The sequence below is a fragment of the Nipponia nippon genome, unplaced genomic scaffold (assembly GCF_047370975.1).
Source record: "Nipponia nippon isolate SJK-2023a ecotype South Korea unplaced genomic scaffold, ASM4737097v1 scaffold_5, whole genome shotgun sequence".
NCBI classification, from domain to species: domain Eukaryota; kingdom Metazoa; phylum Chordata; class Aves; order Pelecaniformes; family Threskiornithidae; genus Nipponia; species Nipponia nippon.
This window is the reverse complement of record NW_028262369.1, coordinates 64310318-64337199: the sequence shown is the minus strand read 5'-3', so window position 1 is coordinate 64337199 and position 26882 is coordinate 64310318. Positions and strand designations below refer to the sequence as shown.

General features: G+C 38.1%; 2 protein-coding genes and 1 long non-coding RNA gene across 3 annotated transcripts in view; 1 reads left to right on the top strand and 2 right to left on the bottom strand.

The window, feature by feature from the left end:
* ITGAV (integrin subunit alpha V) overlaps window positions 1-1503 on the bottom strand; it is a 64972-nt gene extending 63469 nt beyond the window's left edge. The window contains exon 1 of the mRNA XM_087730536.1: window positions 781-1503. Within this exon, the coding sequence (XP_087586662.1) occupies window positions 781-782 (2 nt within the window). The 5' untranslated portion in view covers window positions 783-1503. The remainder of the gene's footprint in view (window positions 1-780) is intronic.
* A 185-nt stretch (window positions 1504-1688) lies between these two features.
* Window positions 1689-14235, bottom strand: ZC3H15 (zinc finger CCCH-type containing 15). The gene is made up of 10 exons (XM_087730538.1): window positions 13969-14235; window positions 11465-11566; window positions 9071-9182; window positions 7170-7322; window positions 5972-6063; window positions 4704-4886; window positions 3863-4009; window positions 3584-3688; window positions 3216-3342; window positions 1689-2476 (listed from the first exon to the last, which is right to left on the bottom strand). Exons 1-10 carry the CDS (start codon window positions 14044-14046, stop codon window positions 2283-2285), a joined length of 1293 nt encoding a protein of 430 aa, XP_087586664.1. The 5' UTR covers window positions 14047-14235; the 3' UTR covers window positions 1689-2282.
* Window positions 14236-18795: 4560 nt separating this feature from the next.
* Window positions 18796-26882, top strand: part of LOC148052289 (uncharacterized) — a 193892-nt gene continuing 185805 nt past the window's right edge. The window contains exons 1-2 of the long non-coding RNA XR_015698922.1: window positions 18796-18910; window positions 22032-22172. This is a non-coding gene — a long non-coding RNA (uncharacterized LOC148052289). The remainder of the gene's footprint in view (window positions 18911-22031; window positions 22173-26882) is intronic.

Below are 26882 nucleotides of genomic sequence, written 5' to 3'. Positions count from 1 at the left end.
GACAGAGACTTCTTTACAAGCAGTCACCTTGCTTTCACGGTTAGAAATATAGACAGACCAACCAAGCCAAGAGGCTAGAACAAGTCCAGTCAGGAGAAGTGCCAGAATAAGTTAAGAGGAAAGGCTGAAAACCAAAAAAAAGGATAGCGAACTATTAATCTGTCAGTAACCGCGCCTATGAAAATAATTTTTCTTCAACTAACTTACAGATAGTCAACGTATTTAAATACTATGCAAGGTGACTGTCCTAATGTTTAAACAACGCCTGCACAAAGGAGTTATGCACCACAACTGAGCCCTTGGGCCCAAAAAGCGCGCACACGCTCTCTCTCTGCCCATCTCTCTGTGCTTTATTAGCTAAAATTAGTATGAGTTACCCTGTCATTCCTCCGCTGTAACATGCAAACAATTAACAACATTGACACAATTTTGTGGCAAAGAATTAACCTATTTAGGTCAGTGAAAGAGATCACTATTATAGAAATCAGTACTATATGCAACATACCAGCCTCTAAGACACAAAACATGGAAAGCCATTTTCATCCTTGATAATGATTAAATTACTTTTATTCCCATTTAAAATATACAACTTTGAAAAATTATGCATCATACATTCAAATATGAATTGCATTCTTAAGTGTCCTGATAATCCAGGTATCCTATTGCTGGCCAGTATAATACAACAATCTGTGAACACTGTTTATTTACGGCCATAGGAGAAAAAAAACTCCATAAATAAATATTTATATCCAATATTGCAGCTTTTCCTTAAACACTTACATTTAGAAGTCAATTTCAGTAGGCCTCTTTCTCCCAAACACTGCTTCTCGTTCCTATAGGAGAAAACAAATTCCAAAGATCCCCAAAAGGGCAAAACATGTCTAAGTCAGCTATTTTAGAAGTAGCCTTCAAGATACAAGAGTCAATTTAGCAGTGTCAGAAATAACCATTAAAGCTAATATTACCACCCAAAAGCAGTTTGAGAAAGCTCACTAACAATGCCATGAATCTTAACGGTCTTTAAGTACCAATTTAAAAGCTTTAGAAAAATCGATACAAACTGTATCATTAGTACAGCAATACTGTTGGAGATACTACTAGGAGTATGGCAAGGAGGCATAACCTACAGCCCCCTGGAAAAAGCACCACTACAGAGAAATCTATGGCAGGGTTTCAGTGAATTTTAAAAGGGCACATTGACTTCGTTTAAGCCTGACAGTAAGTGCCCCCTGCAGGGTACAACACTGCTCTGCTTTGAGGCAATTTATTACTGCATAACTTCATGTTATTTATAGAACACCGAAGATATGACAGGATTTTTTTTAGACCGTAACATCCCTGCTCTGTAGAGCTTGAAGTCTTTGCTAATCTACAAAACACAGTGGGGAAAGAATGAGACTCAAATAGCAATGAGTAATCTATAGCATGTATTAAATCAGTTCATGGATGGGTAGGAAATAAAGAAGAGTAGGGGAAGAATCAGCTGCTGAGTTTTAGACTGCATGAAGTGGAGAAAAAAAAATTGTAATTGCAGTTAGCCCTAATTTAACTGAAGCCAACATCATCACTTTGTATGAGGACTGGAGAGAAAAATATTCATCACTGTATTAGAAAGTGAAGTTATTAACAATCTGGTATGATATCCTAACTTAACAGAGAAAAATCAACACAGGTATTTTAAAGTTGATAGTTTTTATTTACAGTTTTGTTGGCAAAAGGCGGTGGGAAAGTTTAAAACATTTTAAACAGAGGGCACCATATTGTATTGTATGATGTATCAGTTCACAATCTTCAGTATCCAGCTGATCAAATAAAGCTAATCACCACTTAAAGAAGCATAATCTGCATCAGCTCCATTAGAGAATACTGCCTAAACACACTTCAGGCAGCTTCTAAATTAACACAATCACTAATAAAAATGCAGTTCTGGTGAAGAAAGTATACTTTGATTTTTATACTGTACCTGGTATCAGATTGCCCACCTATACTTGCATACTGGCAAAGCAGTTACACTTCCTACTTTTAGTTGAAAGTTATAATCTCATTTTCTGCGAATTCAGCTGTCAGGTAATTCTGAACTACTCTGAATATTTTACTGTGAGCATAGTCAAGACTGGAGTAGATGAGATTGAAGGAAAATATTCCTGGTATATGACGTGCCCATCAGAATCAGCTGGGTAACCATAAACATCCTGTTTAAGAATTCTATTCAAAAAGGAGAAAAAACGTAGTCATTTTTCACTTTGTCACATAGATTTAACTCCTCAGTTGAGCTTTTTAATTCATTCTTCTAAATCAAGAGTGTTTAGTTCTTCTTCTAGTTCATCCAAGTCCTCTCCAGTAAAAAGATTCTCATCAACTGGAACTGCATCAATTACTCCATTTTCCAACTCCCCATCTCCATCATTATCTTCCTCTAAATCATTTTGCTCACTGCTGTTTATATCACCACCAGAAGCTTCACTTAATTTATTATCTGAAAATAAAAATATTTCTTACACATTTCAGTGTCACAAGTTTCTTAATCACTAATTCACAATCCTACTAAACAGGCTTTAAAAGTCTTGAAACTATGAAGAAGTTACTTTATTTGAAATTTATGTAGACTTATATTGGTTAAATTACATGTACCTGATTAATATGTAGGTTTGGATCATCAATTATTAAAACAGGTTAAAAAAATAACTCAAAAATCCCAACTCCTCGAACTCCTGTTTTCATAACTGGGTCAAACTTAATGAGCTGCTCCTACTCAATGTCTGCACTTAAAAGACTCAGGGTCTTAAAGATCAGGGTGTGCATTCCAGAAGGGCACCAAGATCAAGACTTCGCTCTAAGAAATTACAAGCTAACTTAAGCCAGCTAGAAAATATGAAGAAAAGCTTGGATTTTTGTTGATATTCATTCAGTCATTTACTAAATCTGAAAAAAGGGGAAACTGCTAAAACAAATATCTTGAGGATTTACTTGAAGTGGCTGTAAACACCACCTTTTATTTAAACTTGAATTTAAGAAAACAAGAAGTGAATAGCATTTACTACAAGCTTTTTTTTTTTTTTTAGTAACTACATGTATCATTGATAGTAATTTCACTCCCCCCACCCTTTTTAAACAAATACATCTTTTCAGCAGATTAATAATTCATTTCTATCTACCTTTTGGGAAGCTCTTACCAATTCATTCCCGTATTAGCCATGCCTAAATAATGAACTTACCATCTTTTTCTATTGAACTGTATGTACTGAATCGCTCGGGACTAGCCACAGTAATACCAGTCTCATCTACAGCCTTTGGGACGTACAGGCTCAAATCTACATCATTTATGCACACAGGGTCTTCCATCTGAAAAATAAACCAAGATACTCCGCATGAATTACTTTTCTACAGAAATTCTCATTTCTGCAGGATTTCCTCAAAATTTTGTTAATCTTCCTTTTGACACCAAAATTTTGACAAAATATACCCTGTAGCAGTGATAAATTAAGAACCAAGCTTATTAATTGCACTGTAAGAGTTCTCAAATTAGAAGTTTTCAAACCTGAATGTAACTTGAAATATTATTGGAGTTAATACTGTTCTTTACCTCATCATCTTCTCCCGTTCCTTGAATGTAATGGGTGTCATCTGCTTCTTCATCATCTGCATCAACCAACTCTGGCCGGAACTCGAATACTTCACGTCCACTAATCTATTCACAGAAAAAGAAATCTTAATTTATTACTTGATAGAATTTATACTGCTGTAAAAAAAAAAAAAATTAAGAAAAAAAAAAGAAAAGCAAAGCAATTCCAGGCCAGCTACCTTATTACAAAAACTTATTTACTCTTTCTTCTTACATTAAGAATTGGAGTGTAGAACATACCACCAGTGCTTTGCCAGCTTTAAAATCTGCTTTCCTCCTCTCCATGTCTTGCTCAGCCTTATCAATTTTTTCTTGTCTTTTTCTTCTCTTCCATGCAATAAAACACTCTAGAGTAATTTTGGTAACATTTGGTCCTAAGGCAGCACGCTGTCAAGTAAAGAGACTGATTAATGCTAGAAATTGTTTCCAAAGGCTAGAACAAATTAGAGATTTAATTACTCTTTTCCAGAAACTAATTGAAAATATTTCTAATTCCTTCTTCACTCTCATCGCTGTTAAACATGCGCCATCAACTTAAAGTTTGACTCAACACACGATTTTCCAGTTAGTAAGGTAAACCGACATGAAAGTTAACATGAAAAGCAGAGGAGGAAAGAAACCAACAATAATAGCTCAGGTTCTCCTCAAATGAACACTGCCAGGCAATGGTGACAGAAATAAGCAGAGCAGCAACGTAACACCATCAGAAGGCTCTGTTCTCTTGGTGTTGCCTCCTCATTACAGAGTTATGTGAGAACTAAGAAGGCAGTGAGCTGGGCATGAGAAAGGCCCATAGAAACAGTTGTAATAGATAAAGGAAAAATAGCAGTCAGAAGTTGAAGCCTCCTAAAAAGGTACTAGCAACACCTGCACAAAGTATGCAGCTATAGTTTAATCTATTCACTAGATAATAGTTTCTAAACAAAAACATGAATCAAATACTACGCATCCTTCACCTTAGCTCATACAGTTATAAAAACATTTTATACTTTTTAGTTATTAATTGGGAAGTTATTTACAGCTGTCTCTTCAGAGTAACAAAAACAAATACCACCAAAAGGTACCTTTCTGACAACTTTACCTCTTTTTCTATTAGATCTTCTAAAGAAATTTCATCTTGCTTTTCCTCCTTCTTTTTGTCTTTTTTTAATACAAAACCTGGAGGGAGAGCATGGCGATACATGCAGTTGTCTCCTCCACCTGGACAGACCCAAAACCATCCATATTTGTTGTTTTCAATAGCATCAAGGAAGTATTTGCAGACCTGTATAGAACAATGGTTGTTAGTACTGCATTCTCTTTTCGTGCCAAGCAATTTATACTACACATATAGCTACTACATGTCAAAGTATAGTAATTCAAAGCCAGTTGTGCTCAAAACAGAAGAAACGCATTGCTACTAAGAAAATGAGACAAAAATAAGTGCAACTAATTATCTAAAACTCGTGCAGTCAATAGCTTTTTTCCCCTTAATATAATCCCAACTTAAAGAGACAGGATGACTCAGAAGACTGGCAACTGTGTACGACTGTAAAGCCAGCCGTACATGTAAAAGCATGCTGACAGTCTCTCTCTTCCTGCTCACCAACATCAGTGTAGTTCTAATCAAAACAAATTGAATCTGGTCTCAGATGTTAAACCTTCCAGCTCATGATCCTGAGGTAAAGATGACATTCTGGAATTTTTAACAAGCAATTCATAGCTCAGACTTAGCCATATCAAATTTTAACTTTTGCAAATTTCAGCAGTATAGAATATTTAATTATTTGGTATTGAAAACACGGTGAAATAGTTCTGAACAATGAAAAAGAGATTAAGATACCATTTAATGCACAAACTGAAGAGTATTCTTGAAGTTAGAGGTCAGGAACTACAAATTACTCAATTAGTAAATTTCAGCTTACAGGAGAAAATTTAAACTTATATGCTTCTATGTCACCTAGTCCATAAATAAGCCAATATATACGGGAGTTGCTGGAATGAGATGACAGACCTAACTAATCACAATACTTGAATCTTCTAAGCTAGTAGGATGCCATTAGATATATTACTGATTCCTTTAGCACTTCTATTTTGAAAGCATTTAATCTACTATCCATTTATATTTTACATGACTAAAAACCTTATGATGACTGAAAGAGCTTTGGGGTGTTTTGGGGTTTTTTAAAATATATTATTAGAAATACTATCAGCCCAGCTGTATACTCAGACTATTGTTACATTACTCCATTCAAAATCTTTACATAACAATAACCATACCTAATACCAGTCTGCAGTTAATTCTCTCTACTACAGCTCAATTTAAAAAAAAAAAAAAAAAAAAAAAAAAAAAAAGAGAGAGACACATACTATTTGAGTTTTGGGTTTTTTCTTTTCCGCCTCACCATGCTTCTTGTTCACCACTTCTTCCAGCTTCTTCTCATCCCAGTTATCCATTGTATCTAGAAACAGACAACAGACGGTTTCACAAAAAATCCAAATAGTAAACAATACTGTCAAGTTGCTTTTCTCCCTAATAACAGTTTTAATATGCAGTTCTTACATTTTAATTGGTTTATAGAATGGAAAAATAAATTCAGGCTTTTATTACAAAGTTTTCAAACTCTCCTATGCTGCTCACAAGACAATTTCCTCAAAAGCCTTAGAAATCTATATTTTTGACATGCATAAAGTGTTTCAGTTAAAGACTAAAAATTGTGTCATTCCATCTGTACACGACCGAGCGTGGACAAGGGAAAAGAAGACAAATAAGATGACTGAATAAAAGAGAAGGCTGGAGGCTAATATCCAGAAATACAAATTATATAACTTGAGGATCAAAAGAGATAATACTAGATTTTCTGTGTTAAAGTTAAAAGAAGATGCCATCAAAAGAAGCAAGATCACCAATGGTAATAGGAGTAGTGAATCTATGGGATCCTATCCTATTAATTTAGGACAACAGAAGCTAAAATTCAAATAAAGACTGAGATATGATTAATTGTGGAAAAAACAAAGAAATTGTTCTGACTAAAAAGCCTCTAACCCCTGCTAAGTAGAAGTAAAATCCGGAGTACTTTGCCAACAAATGATTTGGAGAAAGGAGACAAAGTCACAGAAAAAAATTCCAAAGTATCCTGAATTCTAGAACTGCGCACATTTGGGCAAACAGTAGTAATAGTTCTGGAAGGCAACTATGGTTGCTCATTACACTTCCTCCTTTTGCACATCCATTTTGTAGAACTTAAAAGAAACTAGCAACTATAAGTAAAACTAAATACTGTATAACTTGCTACTTGTATGACATAATATGCTACACAGCAGAATTAAAAAACCACCATCCAGTATCACTAGGTCATGCTTTTTCTACACAAGGTCTAAAGAATACTTGTGAGCACACTTTTTAAAGGAAGTTTCACTGTTGCTCATAATTTTGAACACAGTGGTATGGGTTGCCTTAGTCACTGACCAGGCTCTTCAGGATCATACCCACAACACAACCCTTAATCTTAAAAATCCAGTTTCAGAATGAGAATAGTTCAGTAGTCATTTTCTAGAAGTATTATACCTTTTTCAAGGTCTTCATCTCTTGCATCAATGTAGACACTTCGTTTTTCACCCTTCCTTTCCAAAGACAAATCATGAGAAAACTTGCACTTGTCTCCTTTAGTGCATTGTCCTTGCTTGAAGAAAGCACAAACTACAGATTTGGGGTCAGCACCTGAGTGAAGAAAGTTTTTACATTTTAATACTATTTTTAAGCAAAACACAAGACTGGAGCAAAAGCTGTATATTAAAAGTTCTGAGAACAATGTCTAGGATCATACAGTCTTTAGGATCTGCAGAGAATGAAAACACATTTTTAAAAATGGAAGTTATTTAATGTGACTTTCATCACAAGTAAATACTCCATGTCCTGAACATGTCCTATTTACTTTGTATAGCATGATATTCACATCAAGTACCAAAGCTGGCACTTGACTATTTAAGGAAATACACATAGCAGTGTGCCTGAGTGAATTATTCATTCATATAACATAATACATACAAGATATCAGCCCGTACCACTTCTTCCCTATACAATAAGCTATTTTTGCCTCTACTACACAGTAGAGTATCTTCTGGATGTCAGCCTTTCCTTAATAGATCAACAATACACTAGAATAAATTATAATAATCTAACCTACACTCATTCAGACCACTTTCTTTAATAATAGAAAGAAAATGGCTGCTCATAGCCCCCAAAATAAGCAACTGTTGTTATAGTGTGAACTATTCAATCAACCTAACTACAGTTTAAGTAAATGTCATCCCACTTAAGGAATTATTTGACTATTAGGAGGTGAGAAAAGAAATGAAAGCAGATAGAAACATGTTTATGAGAAACGACTAAATCAGAAATGCTTTACTTGTAATATTCATTAAGTGCTCATGTAAGATTTTAAGCTCGAGTTTTTCACTTGCAGATTTTAAGCTTGGTGCAAGTCACCAGCGACTACAGTATGTACAGCAACACCTGTTTAAAATCTTAACTAAAAATCTAGTTTTTAAATGCTGAGTGGATCCCTAAAAGAACTTCAGGTAATATAGCTCTCCTCATTGGCAATCTGAATAGAAAGGCAAAGCTTTAATTAGGACAATATTAGTCTTCTGAAATAACGTTAAGTCAAGAGCTACTTTATTTGGACAAAGCTGACCACTGCAGATCAAACAGAAAACTGGCTTTTGTTGCTGCTAAGTGACACAGTGAACAAATTCAGGTTTGCTTTAAAGACATACATGGAAATCACACTTGTTTAGTCAAAAAATTATTGCACGTTATTTCACTAGTTCCAAAATAAAGCAAGTTCATTCCTAAAAGTATGATTTTTTTGTCTCCCACATGGCAGCCAATTGTAGAGTTTCCTAGAAGTATCAAACACTCTTAAACTTACATTTAATCACAAAACTAGTTTGTTCGATAAGTGAGTTCAAATAAGACCACACTTCCAAAACCAAGCCCTACTGTTAACGGAGGTGGGACAGAAGTAACCGGAAAAATTTTACTGTTCTGATTTGAATACAAGTTTTCTGTGAAGGCAATAGTTATCGTATCATATTCCTTGTAATACCTGGATGTTCACGTTTCCCTGGGAAGATAGGCTGCTTTAAACAAATACCTTCACACACACACACAAAAATCATGCTACCGATCCAGAAGCATCTAATTAATGAACATGAATACAGCAAATATAGCTGCCCTGTCAGTATCAATGTAGCTTTTGATATTCTAATGGTCTAGTAACCCCAGATGACTTCCTAAAAAAAGTCAAGTCATTACTGACAAACTACTTGGTACACTAGATAGAGAAGGAAACAGACACATCTACTGTACTAGAAAATGAACTGGCATTTTTAAGGGGTTATTTTACCTGACGTAGATATATATGACTAAGAGAACATAAACAAAGAGAGTCCAGTTACTCATACCTTTGCTAATTTTCTGTGCAGCAACCACAGGCTTGAAGAGTTCATTTAATTCTTGTAATTCCTTTTTCTTATCTTCTTTTTTTAATTTCTTCTCACTTTCTGTTTGAGCAGCCTATAATGACCCCAAATTTGAAGTTATTATTATATAATTAGAATGACATTACTCATTTCACACGAACTCTACATTAAAATAGCAAATCATTTTAAATTAGTTTATAAGGGGAGGATGGAAAGAACCTGTGATTTCTGAATTTCTCAGAATTCCTGCCCTTGCATGAATGGCCAGTGCCATCTAGTGGTACTGACCTTTCAAACAGAAGAGATACCAAATGCAATTTGCCAGAGGTGTGAGATGCTGGTAAGGTACCATTAGATGACACAGTTACCTCTATTCCACCCTTACAGGCTAGGAAATCAAGTGAAAGATATTGAGGCTAAGGAGAGTAAAAGTTAGTTGCTCTTTTGTGATACATTAGCAGTGCAACTATTCAATGCAATTACTTCAAGATCTGTGCAAAAAGCTTCTCTATCTTTAGTCCCCTACACACTGCTTTGTTCTTTCTCTTCATGTATACCAGTAGTACTTCCAGGAAATCCACCTGTAGAAGTTAGGAACTGCTTTTATAAATTCAAACAAAAAAGTGTTCTATCAATTCATTGATAACCAGTGGTTTATAAAAGACAAGAACATTCATTTTATAGGTACTAGGGGCCAAGGTCTGAAAAACAGGCTCACCTAAGAAAAGTTTGTGTATAAAAAAAAAACCAACCAAACCCTGTGACTCTGCCTTACCCTTTTCCAATACGCAAAAAAAGGCCTGTGTCTATACCAGAGTGGTAGAGAAGGATGAATACAGGTGAAAGATGACTTGGGAGAAACATTATTAGATGATTTGATTCTTATCCTTAAGGGAAGGTAGTGAGACTAACATCACTATACAAATATGTGGGGTACTTTATTGGTAAAATACAGTGTAATATTTAAAAAGAAGCTGTGTTCTTATAGTGAATTTGGCAAGAAAATGCCAAATTGTTTTAAAAGAGAATTGATTAATTTAGTCCACATACAGAACACTCACCCTTCATACTGAAAGTCCACAAATCCTATTTTATATAGCATGCAGACCCACACATGTCAACTACAAAAAGCAGTACTTTAAGAATGCTTTTGTTTCACCCTAGAGTTCTAAAAGCATGAAGATGAAGCTTGCCTCTTTTTTTTTTTTCTTTCCTTTTTAAACAAAAAAAAACCCACCAACCTTGACAGCATTTCCATTTGTATCTTAGGACACAACAGTAATTGCTTTAAAGTGTTCTTTCTTTCTCAGGGACAACCCTAACAGAAAACCATTTTCCAGGGTAAAGAAAGGTATAACCGGGTCTAAAAATTAGCTTCTGACACCCATTAGTCAACAGCTAAGAGCATTTGAGAAACTAATTATTTTTGGTTGGCTAATTTACATACTGTTATTCCATTAAATGCTACAGATTCACAGACTTCATATAGAAATTTCAGAACTGTTGGAGTAACACCAATGCTTTTGAAGTGACAACAAGCATTCCTTTCCACTATAAGAAATTGTTAGATCTAATGACCCGAATATCGACTTCACCTTTAAAGTTGTACTTGACATTTGTTAGTTCATCCTTATGTTATGCAAGGAATTTAACATAAATTATGACATCAGGAATTTAGCTGATGCAAATGTAATGTTCTACAGGCTTACTCATAGAACAGGAGGCTGCATAAATACTTAGCAACTAGCTTCCCTAGCACTGTAGGAATAAGAGACCTGACTCACTTCCATTATAAAAATATTTTCATAAAATTTCTGCTTTCTGAGTGTAATATAAACATTGTATCTCAACCACATCACATTTTACTTCATCATACAAAAGAAGAGCAGAGTAGCAGACAGTAGCTCAACATTTCAGTTTCTTCGACCAGTTCACCAAATAGATGCAGACTTGTCAGACTTGTTTCCATTTTAAATTATAATAAATACTTCTATAAGTAGAGCAAGCAGCACATATGAGCTTATACATTTTTAATATAATATATATTTATATAATATAATATAATTTTAATATATAACCGCACTTTGCTGATAGCCAGTTTCTACAACTTACTTTCAGGTATACCTTAAACTTAATTATGTTACTATTAGAACACTGTGTAAAGAAACACACACCCTTATTAGTTGGGTTTGGGTTTTTTGGTACATAATTTGCAGCTAGACATGCTTTGCAAGAAGCCTATATAGTTAAATCTGTGCTAGTCACAATACATTATCAAATAACAACCTTCTACTTCAGTATTATATGACAATCTATACATATAGTGAAAGATGATTTCACTATACAGGGGGAAAACATTACAGATTAAATGCTTACCTGACGTGGATTTTGCTGACCAAATTTAACCTGGTGAGTAACAGCCTTGATAAATTTCTGTTGTTTTGCACCTTTTTTATTCTTTAGGCCAAATGTTTTGTCCTAAATCAAGAGATAAATACAGCCAAATTAATTTAAACTGTTCAACAGTCAGAATAAGTTTAAGTTGTTACCAAAAAAAAAAAACAAAACCAAAACCCACACACCACCCCACCGACTTGCCACTCTTCTCAGGTTTTCAGTTAAACACAGACTATTTCCTCTAGGAACACAAGCAATAAGAAACAGTATGGACAATATTTAGACTCCTCACATCATCTTTAAAATTTGCTTTTCAAAAGAACCCACTAAATGCTGCTTTTGTGTGAGCCGTTGCTTTTATCATCAGACCTACCTGTGCCCAAATATTAGCGTGAGCGTATATACAGTGTTTTCAGGCCCCTCAAATCAAAAGGATAAGATGTTTTTGGTGACTACCCAAGTAACACCTGAAGAAAGTACGAAGACTGAATACCCACAAATACTGCTTTTTTTTCCTATATACCCGAAATCACTCATTACTTTTATCTTCAAGTATTCATACATAAATGCTATATATTTGTTATGCAGATTAATATTGCCACATGTAACATATTACTTTTTATTTTCAAGTATTTTAAGCTTTTCATTTTCTAACTGTACTAGTTTGAAGTCCTTCCCCTATATCAAGTCCAGACAGGTGTCTGTACTTCCTAAACTCCACCGCAGAAGTTTCTGTTTACTGCCTGAAACAGTTCTTCCTCTACATCTCTAGTTTCATCATTAGAGACAGGTTTCTATACCAAACCTATTAAAAATTTCTTTAAAAGGGATAGCTCACTTTCACACAAGTATCTAAAGCAGAAGTTATTTTTTGTAACTGAAATACTTATATTAAAAACCTATCCATGCCTTTGATTTGATACCAACACTTTTTTCCTTCCAGGAACAAATAACAGATATTAATCTAGTGATAATACCTCAGTTCAAACATACTTTTGGAAACCCTAACAATCCAGAAATATACTATAAAAGAACGGTAGAATAAACAGTTCAAATTTCCAGAGTCACCCTGTTTCCATTTACAATGTACCCCCTATCAACAGCAGCTAGTCCTCTATTACTTTAGGCTAATTTGAGAAGCCTGTAATTTGTCAAAATAACTAGTTGGGAAAGAAAATAGATCATTCACACACTTGACTTCTGCAGCAAATGCTACATGGAATATATAATCTCTGTGTACTTGAATTATGTAATAAATCACTGTTAATAATGCAAGTTTTTCCCCTTTCAGCTGCATTTTTGTAATAAAAAGCAGAATTTTCCTATGTAGCTAGATTCAGCAAGAACATCAGAAACCACTGAAGCCAGAGAACAACCACTCTAACCTAACATTTCCAAAGAACATAGAAACAATATTCTGCAGCGCTAGATTTAAAAGAACACTTGTGTTACACGGATATTCTGCCTGAACAGCTGAGCAGCTACTAACTTTCTTGCCAATAGATGCAGGCAAACATTTAATTTTCTGTAACTGCTCTCTCCTTGCACTCTCAACATAGCTTTTTTTGTATAATGGAAGATTTGCACGACTATCCTAATAACGAACACACACGCACCCCCCCTAGCAGTTTTTTTTTAAATCTGGTTTTACCATGGAATTGAGCATCAGAAGTTTAAATAGAATAGGAGATATTACTGATTAATCTTTAAATTATTTTGCATTCAACTTTTATGAAAGATTGACTAAACTGTTATTCCAGGAAACGCCTCCTTGGCCACACAGGTCAAACTGTATCATCAAAAAAAAAAAAAAAACCAACAAACAACAAAACAAACTATGCACGTTTTAAACTGAGTGAGAAATGCAAACCTACACCTCAGAGAGCCAGACTCAGGAAAATACAGGAACACATAGAACACAGAGATAGAGAAGGGAAAGGGCAAGAAAGAAAAAAAGGAAAAGCACTCCTGTCAGATAACCTTCAGTCCAAAGACAGCTCTGGCCAGAAACGTCCAGGCTGAAAACCCAAACCCCCGTCCAAGGGGCCACCAGCACAACTTAAAGGGCAGCGGTCAGTGATTTGACAGATCTGGGCGGCGCTGGGGCCGCGAAGGGAACCAGCATCCCCCGGAACGGTGCGGCTGGGCTGGGCTGCGGCGCCGATCAGGTGTGCGTGCGCATACCAAGTTTCTGGCTTTATGACCATTTCCTCGGCCGCCTCAGCTGCAGAGGCGGCCTGCGGGCCTGGCTACCGGCGGGCCGTGACGGCGGGCTTTCGGGGAGGCCGGCTACCGCCAGCAGCAGCGACCGTGCCCCCGCACCCGAGGGGCGGCAGAGGGGGGCGCAAGGAGCGAGCTGCCCGCGTCGGAAGGGAAGCGGCAGGCCCCAGCAGGGGCAACGAGAGGGCCGCGACGGGAGAGAGGCCCGCCCGCCCGGCGTCGGCCGCGGCCCCCCAGGCCCGGCGCGGCCCTGCTCGCCTCACCTCGATGATCTTCTCCTTCTTCTTCTGGTCCGCCTTCTTGCTGCCCCCCGCCGGCTGCTGCTGCTTCTTGGGGGGCATGGCGGGGAGGGCGGAGCGGCCTCGGCTCTCGCTCGGGGGCTCTCAGGGCCGCGGGGAGGGCGGGGCGGGGCGGAGCGGAGCGGGAGGGCGCCGCCGCCGCCGGGGAGGCGCAAGGGATGCCGCTCGCAAGGCCGGCGGCCGCGGGGCACGCTGGGAAGGCAGCGCGGGTCGCGCCGCGCGCTAGAAGCTCGGCGGTGCGTGAGGGCCCAATTATCTCCCGGCAGGCAGCGCGCGGCGGGGCGACGGCCGGGCGCTCCGTGTGACGTCACGGAGGGGCGCGGCCCACGCCAGCCGGGGCGCCCCGCCCCGCGGCACGCGGCTCCTCTCCGCGGGCGGCGGCGCCGGGTCGGCGGCGGACTCTGTGGAGTCCCTCTCCCTGCGGAGGATGGAGGCGCTCCTCCGCCGGGCGTACGCTAGGGTCGGGGAGGCGGCCGTGGGCGGTTAACGGGCGCGGCCTCCCCGCGCCCCCTGCGGGGGTCGTGCCTCGCCGGCCGGGGAGGTGGTTGAGTGAGGGGGGTGGCGGTCCCCGAGGGCCCTCCTCGGCCGAATCCCTGTCCAGCGCTGTGCGAGCCGCCTTTTGGTGGTCAGGGAGTGGTTCCTCAGTGGGAGCTGTGGCCGGTTCCCGCAGGAGCAGTGCGTGGATGGAGATGCGCTCAGCGCCGCCGCCGCCTTCAGAGGCAACGCCCCGCCGGCCAGCAGGGCGGTGAACTTGCCGCCACAAAGCGCCCGGACCCAGCCAAACACCGGCAGTCCTCCTAGACAGCCTACCCCTCACCCTGCCAGCCCAAGGCTTCAAGGAAGCAATCCGGAAAGCAGCAAAAAGTTTGATGGCTGCCTAAATGGACGCAGAATGACGGTTGGGTGCGCGTGCGTTGCCTGCAGAGGCGCAAGGGAAAACTCGGGGCAAGGGTCAGCGGCAGGGAGTCGGGCACCCTTATCGCTGCCCGCCTAGGGCCGGAGGGGAAGCCTCGCTGGAGAGGCGGCAGGCGGTGAGCAGACTGCCGGCAGATTCGTGAGCAGCTGGGTGTAGGACAAGAGCCAGCACCCGCCGCAGTGCTGGTCGTCCTCGGAGAGCACCCGAGTGCTGAATCACTATTGGCCCGCGTGGGATATGTATTTTACGGAGGGAGTGGGGATGAGTAAGGTGATAGTGCATTCATGCGTGTATGTACCTGTCGTTTTTGCTGCAATCTCTTTGCCAGAGGAGGGAAAGTAACTGCAGTACGGGGACACGGGACACTGCTGCTTATTAGCAGCAATGATTTCCTTAGGATCAGCTACAAGATAGCATCCTAGAGAACCTACAAGCTAAACAATCAAAGGTGAGGGAGAAAAACAGACTCTCCCAGGCTACTTCAACAGTCAAGTAATAAATATATCTGAAGTCAGCCACTTGCATGGTCGTCTTTTTTCCCTCCAAGTTCCATCTGACAAATCCATCTATCTCTAAAGACTGCCTCCGAAAAGCAGCTGCAGCACTGAACTCCGATTCTATGTTGGGTGTGCTGACACACACTCACTAGAGATTAACGGGAGAGAATTTGGTACTGCAGAGAGCTCAGATGTTTGAACATTAGCTATCTACTGCCCAGGGGAACTCTGCTGAATAAACCATGCCTTGCAAATAAGCAGTCTTTCTGTGGGCAGAAGGTATGCTCTACTTGATGTACTTTATGAGAACTGGGTCAGGTTTGAGTGTGTGAAACAACGGTAGTCTGTCTGAGGGAAGATAAGCTTTCCATTTATCCTCTTAATTTGCTTTCAAAGAGCCAAGGTTGGGTTTGGGTTCTACCAAGAATGGCACAAATCTTTCTGTAGAAAGGGTGAAACAATCCCAAATTGACTCCAAACGCCTAAGTAGGATCACAATCTGGTACATAAACCCCATAGAGCTTCTTAGCCTTGACATGCACCGCTGCTTTCTCATGCTATGGCTTGCATGCATGTCCTCTTTCATCATGCCACGAGTGTCATTTTTCCTCTGGTTTGATGAGATGGGCTTTCATGACTCTTTCCTTCCCACATGTGGAAGAGTTTCTGCAACAGGAAGAAATGCAAAACTTTTGTACTATCTTAGCTGATTGTGAGTGGTACCTGTTTCATCTAAAATGGCTAGGAAAAATGCTTTGAAAAAAAGTGGAGTGTATAGGGGGACATATGTTATCCAGATTTGCCAACTTTTGATTTCTGAAAAATGTTCCAATATCGAAATATTAGTTGCTGATAACAGATTTTAAGGTCCATCTGTTTCAGCCGTTATAGTGCAGATTTCCTTTCTCGTTTTGAGTATGGTGCTTAAGTCTTGCTCTGATGTAGCTTCATACTTTATACAGTAGGTAAAGATTCTTCTGTTCCTCCCCAAGTTTAGTAGTTACCGGTAGTAGTTACTGCATCTAAAAATATTTTAGTAACGAGGCATATTTTTAAGATGATCTCATGGACCAGAGGTGAAAACAGGCTGTTCTGTAAGCAAACAGCAAGCAGTTCTTACAAGACTTTAAGCACCCACAGATCTGCAACACAAAAGATCCAAATAGTTCAATAAAGTATCTTAATTTCCAGAGTGCTTAGCTAAATAACTGTACTAGCCATTTGTTACGTGTCACTACTTGTATGCTCAAAAAGGATGGAATATTTTGGTTCTACAGTTTTGGCTCTACATAGTCTGCTTAATATAGGAGATACAATTTCAGATTTTGTTTATAAGATCAGAATCACAAAGAAGCATGAGGCATTGGAAGGTCTAAGAGTCTAATTAATATGCATATTTTATTACATTGGGTAGGATTTGTAATAACCAATGACTTCTTGATCCATCAGAAAATATATAGCAGCACACAATAGTTGTAACACAGGAGGAATTCAGTCTAGAAATGAGCATGTTTTGTTTGAGCTATTGGGACAACTTGCTACATTAAGTCAGTCAGGCTCCCACTAATGTCACTGTGATTCCACTGTGGAAGGAGCCAGGCCATAATGTTTTCCTCTCCTGTGAAATGTATTGCATTTGCAGAAAAATCCATCAATATCTTACAACTTAAAGGAAAAATTATTCCCATTTTGTTGCTTCCTCTCGTCATGATCTGAAAGAGTTAGTGGAAATGAAGATTATCATAAATATTTTATTTGATATAGATTATAAAAGCCTGCTTTGTGGTCTGAGTGCATTCAGCCATTCATTTAAGTAGTTCATGTCCTTGTGTTGCAAGTTCACCTGATGAATTTTGTATTTTGACCACTTATTCAGCTAAGAAATGATTAAGCCAGTTCTGAGACTCATAATCAAAGAAAAAACCCCAAAACTTAACGCTCACTAAGGCCCAGTTCTGTATTAACATACAGAACTGCCATAAATTTTGGTGCAAATTCCTTTTTAGCAGAGGCTGCACATCCCTACATGCCTGACTGATTCTTCAGGTAAACATGAAGAGCAGAAGGAACTTCTTGCCAGTGATATCTGGTAGATTGAGACCTGAATGCCTGAAAAATGCTATTAAAAAAATAAATTCCTATGTACTAGGTATTGGAGAGGAAAAAAAAAAGTTTAAATTGGTCCAAAATATATTGCAGGAACCAATCATAAGCAGAACTTTCAGTGTTGAGTGGGCTAATCAATCTTTATTGAGATTGTACTTCTTTATAAAGCACATAATTAAAAGATTTATCCATCTAAGCCTGAAGAACAGTATTTTATTTCTAGCTTCTAGGAATTTATGCAGCTTTGTTCTAGTTTGCATCCAGCATTAGATTTACAACTAACTGAGGCTAGAATTATGAGCAAATACAAGTCAATACTATCTACAATATTTCACTTAAAAAATCCTAACTAGCAGTAGAAATGTAACGCTTAACTTTAGCCTCTTGATTTTTTCCCACTTTCTTTGCTGTGCCTTAAAAAATAATATCATTACGGTAGTTCTTATTAACATCAATTGCTTTATGAATAATTGAATGAATGGCAAGTGAATAATTAGCTTTAAGGTGTTTATGGGTAGTCCAAGAGCCCATTGTAGTTTATTAACTATTCTGTTTCACCATGTTATACATACATCTTCCACAAGTAAAAAAAAAAAAGCTAAATTTGATGTACTGTACTGTTCTTTCCACTGAAATAAAAATCTAACTGTATTTCTGCAAAGTGAAAAAATTGAGTATGAACTTACAAAAGCACAGACAAAGAGCTACAGTTTGCATCCAGATTGGAAAACAAAGAGCAGTTTTCAGATCCTTTCTTCTCCATCAGAAGCCAGCTGCATAGTTGTTACTCCTACTCACCTGTGTATTTCTTTTGCATTTGAATAATCCACACCCCCAGCAAGGGCACTCATTTAGCCCTTTTCATCTCCCCAGCTACCTGTTTTCACAACATTTGTGCTAAAACAACATTTTAAGTCTCTATCCTTCTGACAGACTTTTTTGAAACTGAGTAATAGGCTCAAAGCTGTCAGAAAAAGCCTGACAAAGACAACACAAATGTTTCTTCTCCTTTCAAGAGGCCCCCCTCTGACATAGCCTAGACAGAGACATGCTCAAGCCACCCCACCACATCTTTCCTCAAGCCATACTAGCCTCCAGTGGAGGGTTTTATAAGATAAAACCTAACTTAATTGGTTAAGTCAGCTGAAGACATTCTGGCTAATGGTGAGAGCCACCTGGATAGCATTATCTATCAGCTCATATCCTGAGGGAAAGGCAGGGTATATATAGTGTTCTTGGGGGACTGGTAAGTATTTTATAATCCCTGTTAGGGATTTAGTGAAAAGTTAGTGTTGCTGTGATCATCTGTATGTTAGTTTATGTATAATCTCTTTTTGTTTGTGGGGAAGTTTGAGAAGAGGCTGGAATGGGCTTGCGCAAGTCCAGGGTGAGTGGTGTATGGAGGTGCTATGTAAATGGAACTGCTTACCTGTGTTGGTGTGGTAATAATGGATCAGCTGTGGCATCCTCCTGTGATCTCACTGATGAGGAGACAGCTCTCCTAGTTATATTTGGGGGGTGACAGCCTGTTGCTGTTCATTTGTGCTTCAAGTTAACCACGACAGCCTTACTGCTGAGCACAGCTCTAGTGGTGCACAGTAAGGTCTGAGGAGGCCCTTCAGGCACAAAACCATCTTGGCGGGAACACCTGCCCCAGATGAACCCTTTCTGCAAACAGGGCTTTGGCGGTGGGTGAGTTACGTGTATCTTGTAACCAAACAAGAATTTAGAACTTCTAATCCTCTGCTTTCCATCTTTTTACCTTTAAAATGTTGACTGCTTCTACCAGCAAGGTCAGAGATTTCTCCTGAAATGAGTTCCTGAGTCTTAGGTACCATCTTTTTCCTTTCAGAAAGAGCTTGATCTTTTCCCTTTCTGGAAAAAGAGGGAATTTATGCAACTTTTTATTCCTTTCAGGAAAAAGAGGGAAAGGGAAGAAAGCAAACACTGCCAATAACTTCTTAATGTTATCTCAGAATTAGAGGATGGTATGACAAGTGGGCAAGTCCCACACTAGCAAGCTTAGTGGAACAAATTACAGACATATAGTCAAAACTCATCCTGATGTACCTCTGGGAAGTTGGACTTGGCTGAATTTAAAATAACATATTGTGTAGAGAAAGACCTGTGCTCAGCATAGAGCTGTCGTCAGCCCTCTGTGAGGGAGCGCAGAGCCTGAGGAGACAGCATGGCTGTGAAGCAGTTGGGGCGACCCCGTAAGTGTATGTATGCCATTTTGCTGCACCTTTGTCCATGTTCACTTGCATTTGATTTCTGACACAGCCTGAAAGAGGGAAGTGTTGTTTTTTCTGGGGCCAGGCTACTGCCACAGGATCGCTGGATATCGAGACTGATATCCTGATGAGAGTGAGACATTGCGGAGCCCAGAGAGAAATGCTGTAGGAGCAGTGTGTAAACAGTTCTCCTCAGGGAAGGCCCCTCCACTGGTTGCTCTGAGGGAAACTGGCTTATGGGTACTGTATCATATAATTAGGTGCTTAAAAACAAACAACCTAAGACAAAGATACCAATTGTCTGATTTTTTTCAAGACAAATAATTTTAATCTGTGCTTACATAATTTATTATGCTAGAATAACACCTTTTGTGTAGAACTACACAGCTGATCAGAGACATCCACTTACACAAGAGGGTGAGGGAGGGGACACAATTAGGGGCCTGAGAGGCAGAGATCAATAGATGTCTTTCTTATTGCAGGCCTGTTCCTAAATCCTATTACTTGACAAGAACATGGCCTTTTTCATTTTCCCCACAGCAAAATTCTTAGAAATTGGAGTCAGGACTTAAAAGAACATCTTGTTTCTTTCTACATTATGCCAAAGTGTTGGATCATCACAATGAGCTGTACATGTGAGAATACCCTTCTTTCTTCATTGTTAGACCAATATTATTTTTACTGCAATAGCAGATAACCAAAGAGTGTCTCTATCAAAAATAGTGCTATAGAAATAAATTGCTTTCATGGTATATTGCACTTTATCAATGACATTTCAAGTACTTCAATGATGATTTTTTCTCAAATGATTTTTTTAGCTTTCTTGTAGGTGGAAATAAAGTAGAAGTATTTTTTCAGTTGGAATGAAATCCTGTAAAAAGATGATGCTGGGTACAGACAAGCTTGACTTTGGTCAAGAACATGTTCCAGGCTAGGATGCACTATAATTAATAGCTTTTTTCTTATTTTTGCTTCATTTCTGAAACATGCAATAGGCTTATTTAAGGAGTCTCCAGCAACAAATAGTTAAGACACAGAATTTTATAAATACAGATATTTAGTATTATGTCTGTAACTGTTTGCAATCATCTGGTTCTGTTCATTAACTCACACTAGAAATGAGAAATCTATAAAGTCTATAAGGCTTTAAGTATACTTAAATAAGTATTATTTTTGTTCCCTAAAATACTATGGTTTATGTACCTTTTTCACATCAAATGAGCTCTGGTTTTCTTCACTGAATTTCCCAACTGGAAAGTTTTGTGATGACTTGTCATATATGTAGTAAAGTCTGAACCTAGATCACTGCAGGAAGAAGTTATTCCCTAGTTAATCAGAGTTCTTTTTAGGAAGCTGTAATCTCATGGTGTCAATATTAGTTGCATTATTAAGCAAAATGCTGTGGGAACAAACATGTCTTGCTACACAAATAATAGAATTATTTTTATGTCTACAAACAGCCATTTCTCAACCACACAATTGTTAGAGCTAATTCAAGGGAGGGCTTGTGGGAGAAAACTCCTCTGTTAGTAACCTATGGTTAGGCTAATTCATGCTGATTATGAACTCACAGCTAAGTTTCTTAGCACCTAGAGTTACCTACTTCATTTGCAGGATTTTGTAAAGAGAGATTTGCATCTCTTGGGGTTTACTTTGTATTGTCTGTTTCTCAGTATGGGCTCTTCTAAATCCACGAGGCCTTCCAATTAAATATTGTCACATTATTCCCCCCACCTTTGAATCTGAGTGACAGTATTTGTTTTTCCTAACTTCTGTCTGTTGGGATGCCCCCTTACCTGTCCCATCAACTTGTCCCTTTTAGCTAAGTCTTAGAACCCAAAACACCTGCTTAAATTAACTATGCCTTGTGACATTAAAAAAGTGTTTTTTCCTAGATTTTAGCTTTTCCTTAGAAAGTGTTTTACTTTCTCAGTGCTTACTTTTTTATGATCCACAGCGCAGGTAATTGCCTTTACAAATAATCTGCTTTTAGTCCTTTGTTACCATGAAATGGGAGGAATGAGGATGATGTGGCATTCTGGAAAGCTGTGACGTTAATATATTGGCCTTTACCGTAAAAAAGACTTTATTCATGTATTGTTAGGTGAAATGCATTATTTTGCATTTATTTACATACAAATCTAATTAAACATTTTGAAAGCAAGACTGAGTTTATGCAAGCCTTCCTGGGAGGAGCTGCACAGCTACGTGACTGTTTTGACAATGGAGCATGTGTCACACTAACCCTTTGTTCATTACTTTCCCATTCCTCAGGTAATTGTGCAACTAATTGAGAGGGAGGAAAAGTCTCAGAAATTTTCAGAAGAGTTTTGGCAGTTTTGCTCAAGAGCAGAGTCCTGCACAATGAGCACTGTGAGATCAGGCAAAAGTTGATGTGGAAAAGGACGCTGGAATGTGAGTATAGGCTTTAATTCTGTGGTGAAAAACTGGTAAGTCTTAGCTATCCTATATCCATTGGTCATAGCAATTGACTTTAGAATAAGCAAAACATGCTCAATGATTATTTAAAGTACTAGTGAGTACTTTAAGTACTAAAGTACTTATGCCTTGTGCAGCGATGTGGTTAGTTCTCGTGTACTATAGATGCACTTGCCATACCTGCTGACTTGATTTGGAATAGCTGTGATGAGACAGATGCTAATTTATACAAGGCACTGTTGGTCACTGCTACCAGTGAATCTAGTGTGTGAGAAACAGTGAATGAAGACAGTTATAGGTGAATCAAGAAGGAATACAGGAAGGGTCCTAAGCCTTCAGTTTTCCGCAGAAGGACACTGAGATAATTTTGTTTGAGCATCAGGGGACTCTGTGCAAAGTGTGTGAGAGGGTAAGTTAACTTACAGGAATCCAAATAGCATTTAAGCTGGTCATTTTGCTTCTGCTAATGCTGGGGCCATGCTTATTCAGGACTTATTGTAGGTCATATACAGGAACAGCCATAAGGTGTCAGAATTCCCCCATGTTCAAAGTAAATTGTGCAGAAAACTGTTTAGCTTGTACAGTCAAATTGTGCTTTCAATTACAGAGTAATTACAAGGGTTCACAAGTTGCAAGTCAAGTTCCTGAAAAGTCATATGGTTGCCATATATATACAAATCCTTCAGGTAAATTTTAGGTTTAAAAAAGGTCTTTTCACACCAGGAGTGAGGGACAGAAATAAATTACAATGGATAGCTTCTTGTTATATAACAAAGGAAGTGAGAATTTAACAAAGTAATTTCAAAGACTGCAAGATTCAAAGACAGGTTTAGTGGGGAAGATCCAAAAGGATGTAAACCTGCACATATTCCCTTTTTTTTCATGTGCCATACTCTTGGAACCACATATATTGTATCTGGAACATGAGCAGTGCCAATACAGGGATGTGAAGGAGAAGGGAGGTGTCTCCAGAGGCAGCAGCACTGCTTTCTCTGGATTTGCAGTAGGGTAGCATGAGCTCCATGTCTGGAATAACTGTGTTGTAACCTGGATCATATCACAGAAATTATGTACTGGATGGTATTGCCTTTCTGAGGTTTGTGCTCTGGGAAGTATGCTGTAAGCTTTGGCTCGTTTTTGTACATCTTAACCAAGGCTAAGTGTTGTCTATGTGTATTAATTTGGGTTAGGATTCTCAGAGTTTTCACTGTCCCTATATAAGAATCCTAGAAAATTATAATCTCTCTACAGAATTGTATATGCTAAATGCAAAATTCTATTAGAGGATGGCATTCCCTAGAGCATGAAAGAACAAATAATTAAGGAGGTATTTTTAATAGGAGTTTAAAATATGAATCAATTTTAAGAATTAAATAGATGCTTTTGTCTAAGGTTCACATATTACAGACTATGTTTGTCAGCTCCTGATACCATAGCTATTTTGAGACATCTGGTTTAAGAGTCATTTGAGACAGCAAAACGAAATGTGTTCACAATTATGGTGATCCAGTGTCAGCAGTATTGAGTTTATAAGCTCTTTCTGGGACTACCCTTTATAAGCCAATGAATATTAGAGATAGTAACAGCATTTGATGTTGCAAAGAAGGCACTTTAATGAATGCCATGGACTTAGGGAAAGCAATTCTGATATCATTTAAAGGTTAAAAAACTGTTTCATAAATTTTCGTAAAGTTTAAATACCACATGATTTCCTAATTCACAAAGCTGAATCTACTCTGGTACTTTATCCCATATTAAATGTGTTAAGAAATGACTAAGAAGAGATCACAGAAGTAGGTGTCTTTGGGAAGCATCATCGTCTACAAAGACCAGCAGAGGACCTCTCTGAATATTTTCATTGTTGAACTGGAAATAATTGTAACATTTTTATCATAAATATTTTAGATGACAAAAATAAATGGCTTGGTAAATGAGAAAGATGAAGCAGTTACACAGAATAATTAGACCATTTAGTAAGCTGTGCTAATACAAAATGTTTTCTTACTGCCCAGTGTAATTTATTTTTTTCAGGAAACAAGAAAACTGGTTATGAAAAGGGGCTTTCTTTGGTTACAAGCTACTTTCTGAACAATACTTAAAAATCCAACAGGAATATTTGGTGTAACGCTTTGACAAAGAAGACTCAAGTGAAGCTAAATGTATAAGCAGGGGAGAACTTAGCTGTAGCAGGGAGGACACTTGATATCAGTATTGGTGACATCCCTATTAAATAGTCAAATCACTGTAAAAGAATTTTGAAAAAGTGCAAAAAGTATCAAGGGGAGAGAGCGAACAGTCACAGTTATTCAAGAAATGGAGGAGATGTGCCCCTCTGGAGAGCACATCTCCTATGGTGACAAAGTTGGAGTCTATTTTTTAATTTTAGTGTATAAAAATAATGGGAACGGAATGCATTATATACTTATTTTTACATCCTATGTATAAACATAAGATGGAAATCCTGAATACAAATGGAAGTCTATTTTGGAAAGCCTGGAAATTGGAGCTAAATTAGAGTCTGTATTTGTAACTAATTTGCAGCTGGAAAAAAAAAAACAAAACAACATTTATAGTAGAGATGCAGTAATTTGTTTTCTGTTTAAATATGGATATCATTTGAGAAATTATGTTAGTTATATGCAAGCTATTTGGATTCAGGATGGGAATAAATGATAATAGCCTGTGATGTAAAGAAGGTCATGCTAATTGATTTTTTTTTCTAGCCAAAAGCTCAGAGAATCTCTTGTGAGCCTTGGAGCTGGACTTTCCGTCCTATAGATTGTCAGGCTGCTGTAATGAGCTCCTATATGAGAAGTGCAGCCCGTAACTCTGATCCATAATCAATATAGTTACTCAGTTTCTTTACTACAAGAATCTGTGTCCCTGGCCCTCTTTTTGCAGTAGTTCTTGCCATAGCAAGAAATTAATCAAGAGTTGTGCCTCTTTTAGCTCTGCCTAAGTGAGCTGTCATAAATCTATAGTGCATTACTATGGAATTGCTCAGGCAATTGTCTTTAGTTGCTATTGTTCAACTAAGTTTAATTTTTTTTATGCCACGTTAACCCAGTCTTGTGCTATTGATGCCTATATTTGTGACATCAATATTGGACACCAAAGTTCTTCTAAAAGCATTCAGAAAAAGTAGTAAGAAATCATAAAAATGTTTCAAAATTCTGGAGACTAATTTGTTAATTGGAATGCATAAAATGTAATATGTAATTATAATTAGTGTATACACACTTAGCTGCCAGTATAAATTAATAGTTGCCCATAGCAATTAGAGTTCTGCTGTTCTCACATTGAGACCTGGGGGAGTTCCTATATTTGAGCTTATTAGCGGTTATTAAAAATATAATAGGACATCCTTCATCTACTTTGATTTATTTTCTTAGTCACTTGCAGCTCTTTTTTTAATTTCTTTTAAAAGGATGTGACAAAACAAATACTAAAACATTTTGTTGATTTTTCTTGCAAGATACACTGCTTGTGATTAAGTAAGGATTCTTCATTCTCCACTTTTCTGCACCTTCTGCACTCCATAACCCCTTTATGGTATAAATGCTAACTGGGAAAAGATGTGGTGCAACCTTGTACAATATTTTACTTTCACCTTGTATGGTGTAAGTTGCTCCCTTAATGTTTTTTTTCTTTTCAGTGAAGAGAAGTATTTCATACTGCATATATAAAATGAAACTATTCAAGATTTCTTTTTTGGCAAGTTTGCGGACTAAATTTCTGTCAGAAGATTCTGCAGAGCAGGATGTTATGTGTATAAATTCAAAGTTTTATGGTCTTAAAAGTGAATCTCAGCTGTATTAGAGTTCATGCTGGCTTAAGAAATAAGTACTGTACTGGAGTCCATGCTCTTTCTTACAAGTTTTCTGACATTCATGTATTATGACTGTATTAGAAATAATAGTGTCTGTATAATTGACTTTAAAATGAAAAACAAAACAAATGTTTTGAGTTCTTCGAATCTTTGGTGTAATTCTATGAAGTTTGAGCTTGTTTTTATAGCAGAAATGCTTCACCCAGGTCTAGTTATCAAGGAGAAAAAAGGCATAGTTAGTTTTGGTTTTATTGTACCTTTAGTGGAGGACACTTGGTTCCCTCCATCTTCAGTAATGACTCGATCCATACTGTAAAGAACAATGTGTTGTAGGTTAAGACAAGAGACAATCCTGAAGATGGCAGTAAACACCTTTTCTGTAAAAGAATGAAAACTGAATTTGCAGATACACACATGGCCACATTTTAAATATTTCTTTAAATGCTCTATGGAATCTTTCTCTGTCACTATATATAGTCACATATATGACACTCTCTCTCTCACTATATATATATATTGTCCTCAGGTGTTCTATGTTTATCTTGGTTAAGTTCCAATCAAGTAGTTACAGGAGTAGGAAAGCTAAGGAGTTGCAATAATAACAAAATGTCTACATCTGAGAAAACCTTAGCATAGAAACACTCTATTTCTTAGGTGAGACCCGCTTTTGAGATAGTATCCATTGATCTGCCAGTGCTTTACAACAGAAGGCAGCATTCCTGTCCCTATTCTACAAATAGGTACTTATGGTACAGAAAGGTGAAGTAACTTGTGCGTTGTCATCCAGCAGGCTGATGGACAAGCGTGCAATCAAAAAAAACCCAACAAACTCGACACCAACAAAAGATGTTTTGCCT

What these genes read in the sequence shown, in the direction of transcription:
- ZC3H15 (XM_087730538.1), bottom strand. Translation starts at nt 14,046, where the DNA reads ATGCCCCCCAAGAAGCAGCAGCAGCCGGCGGGGGGCAGCAAGAAGGCG. An exon ending in AGAAGGAGAAGATCATCGAG is followed by an intron (nt 11,567 to 13,968) that starts GTGAGGCGAGCA and finishes CTCTTGATTTAG; the next exon opens with GACAAAACATTTGGCCTAAA. An exon ending in GTCAGCAAAATCCACGTCAG is followed by an intron (nt 9,183 to 11,464) that starts GTAAGCATTTAA and finishes GGGTCATTATAG; the next exon opens with GCTGCTCAAACAGAAAGTGA.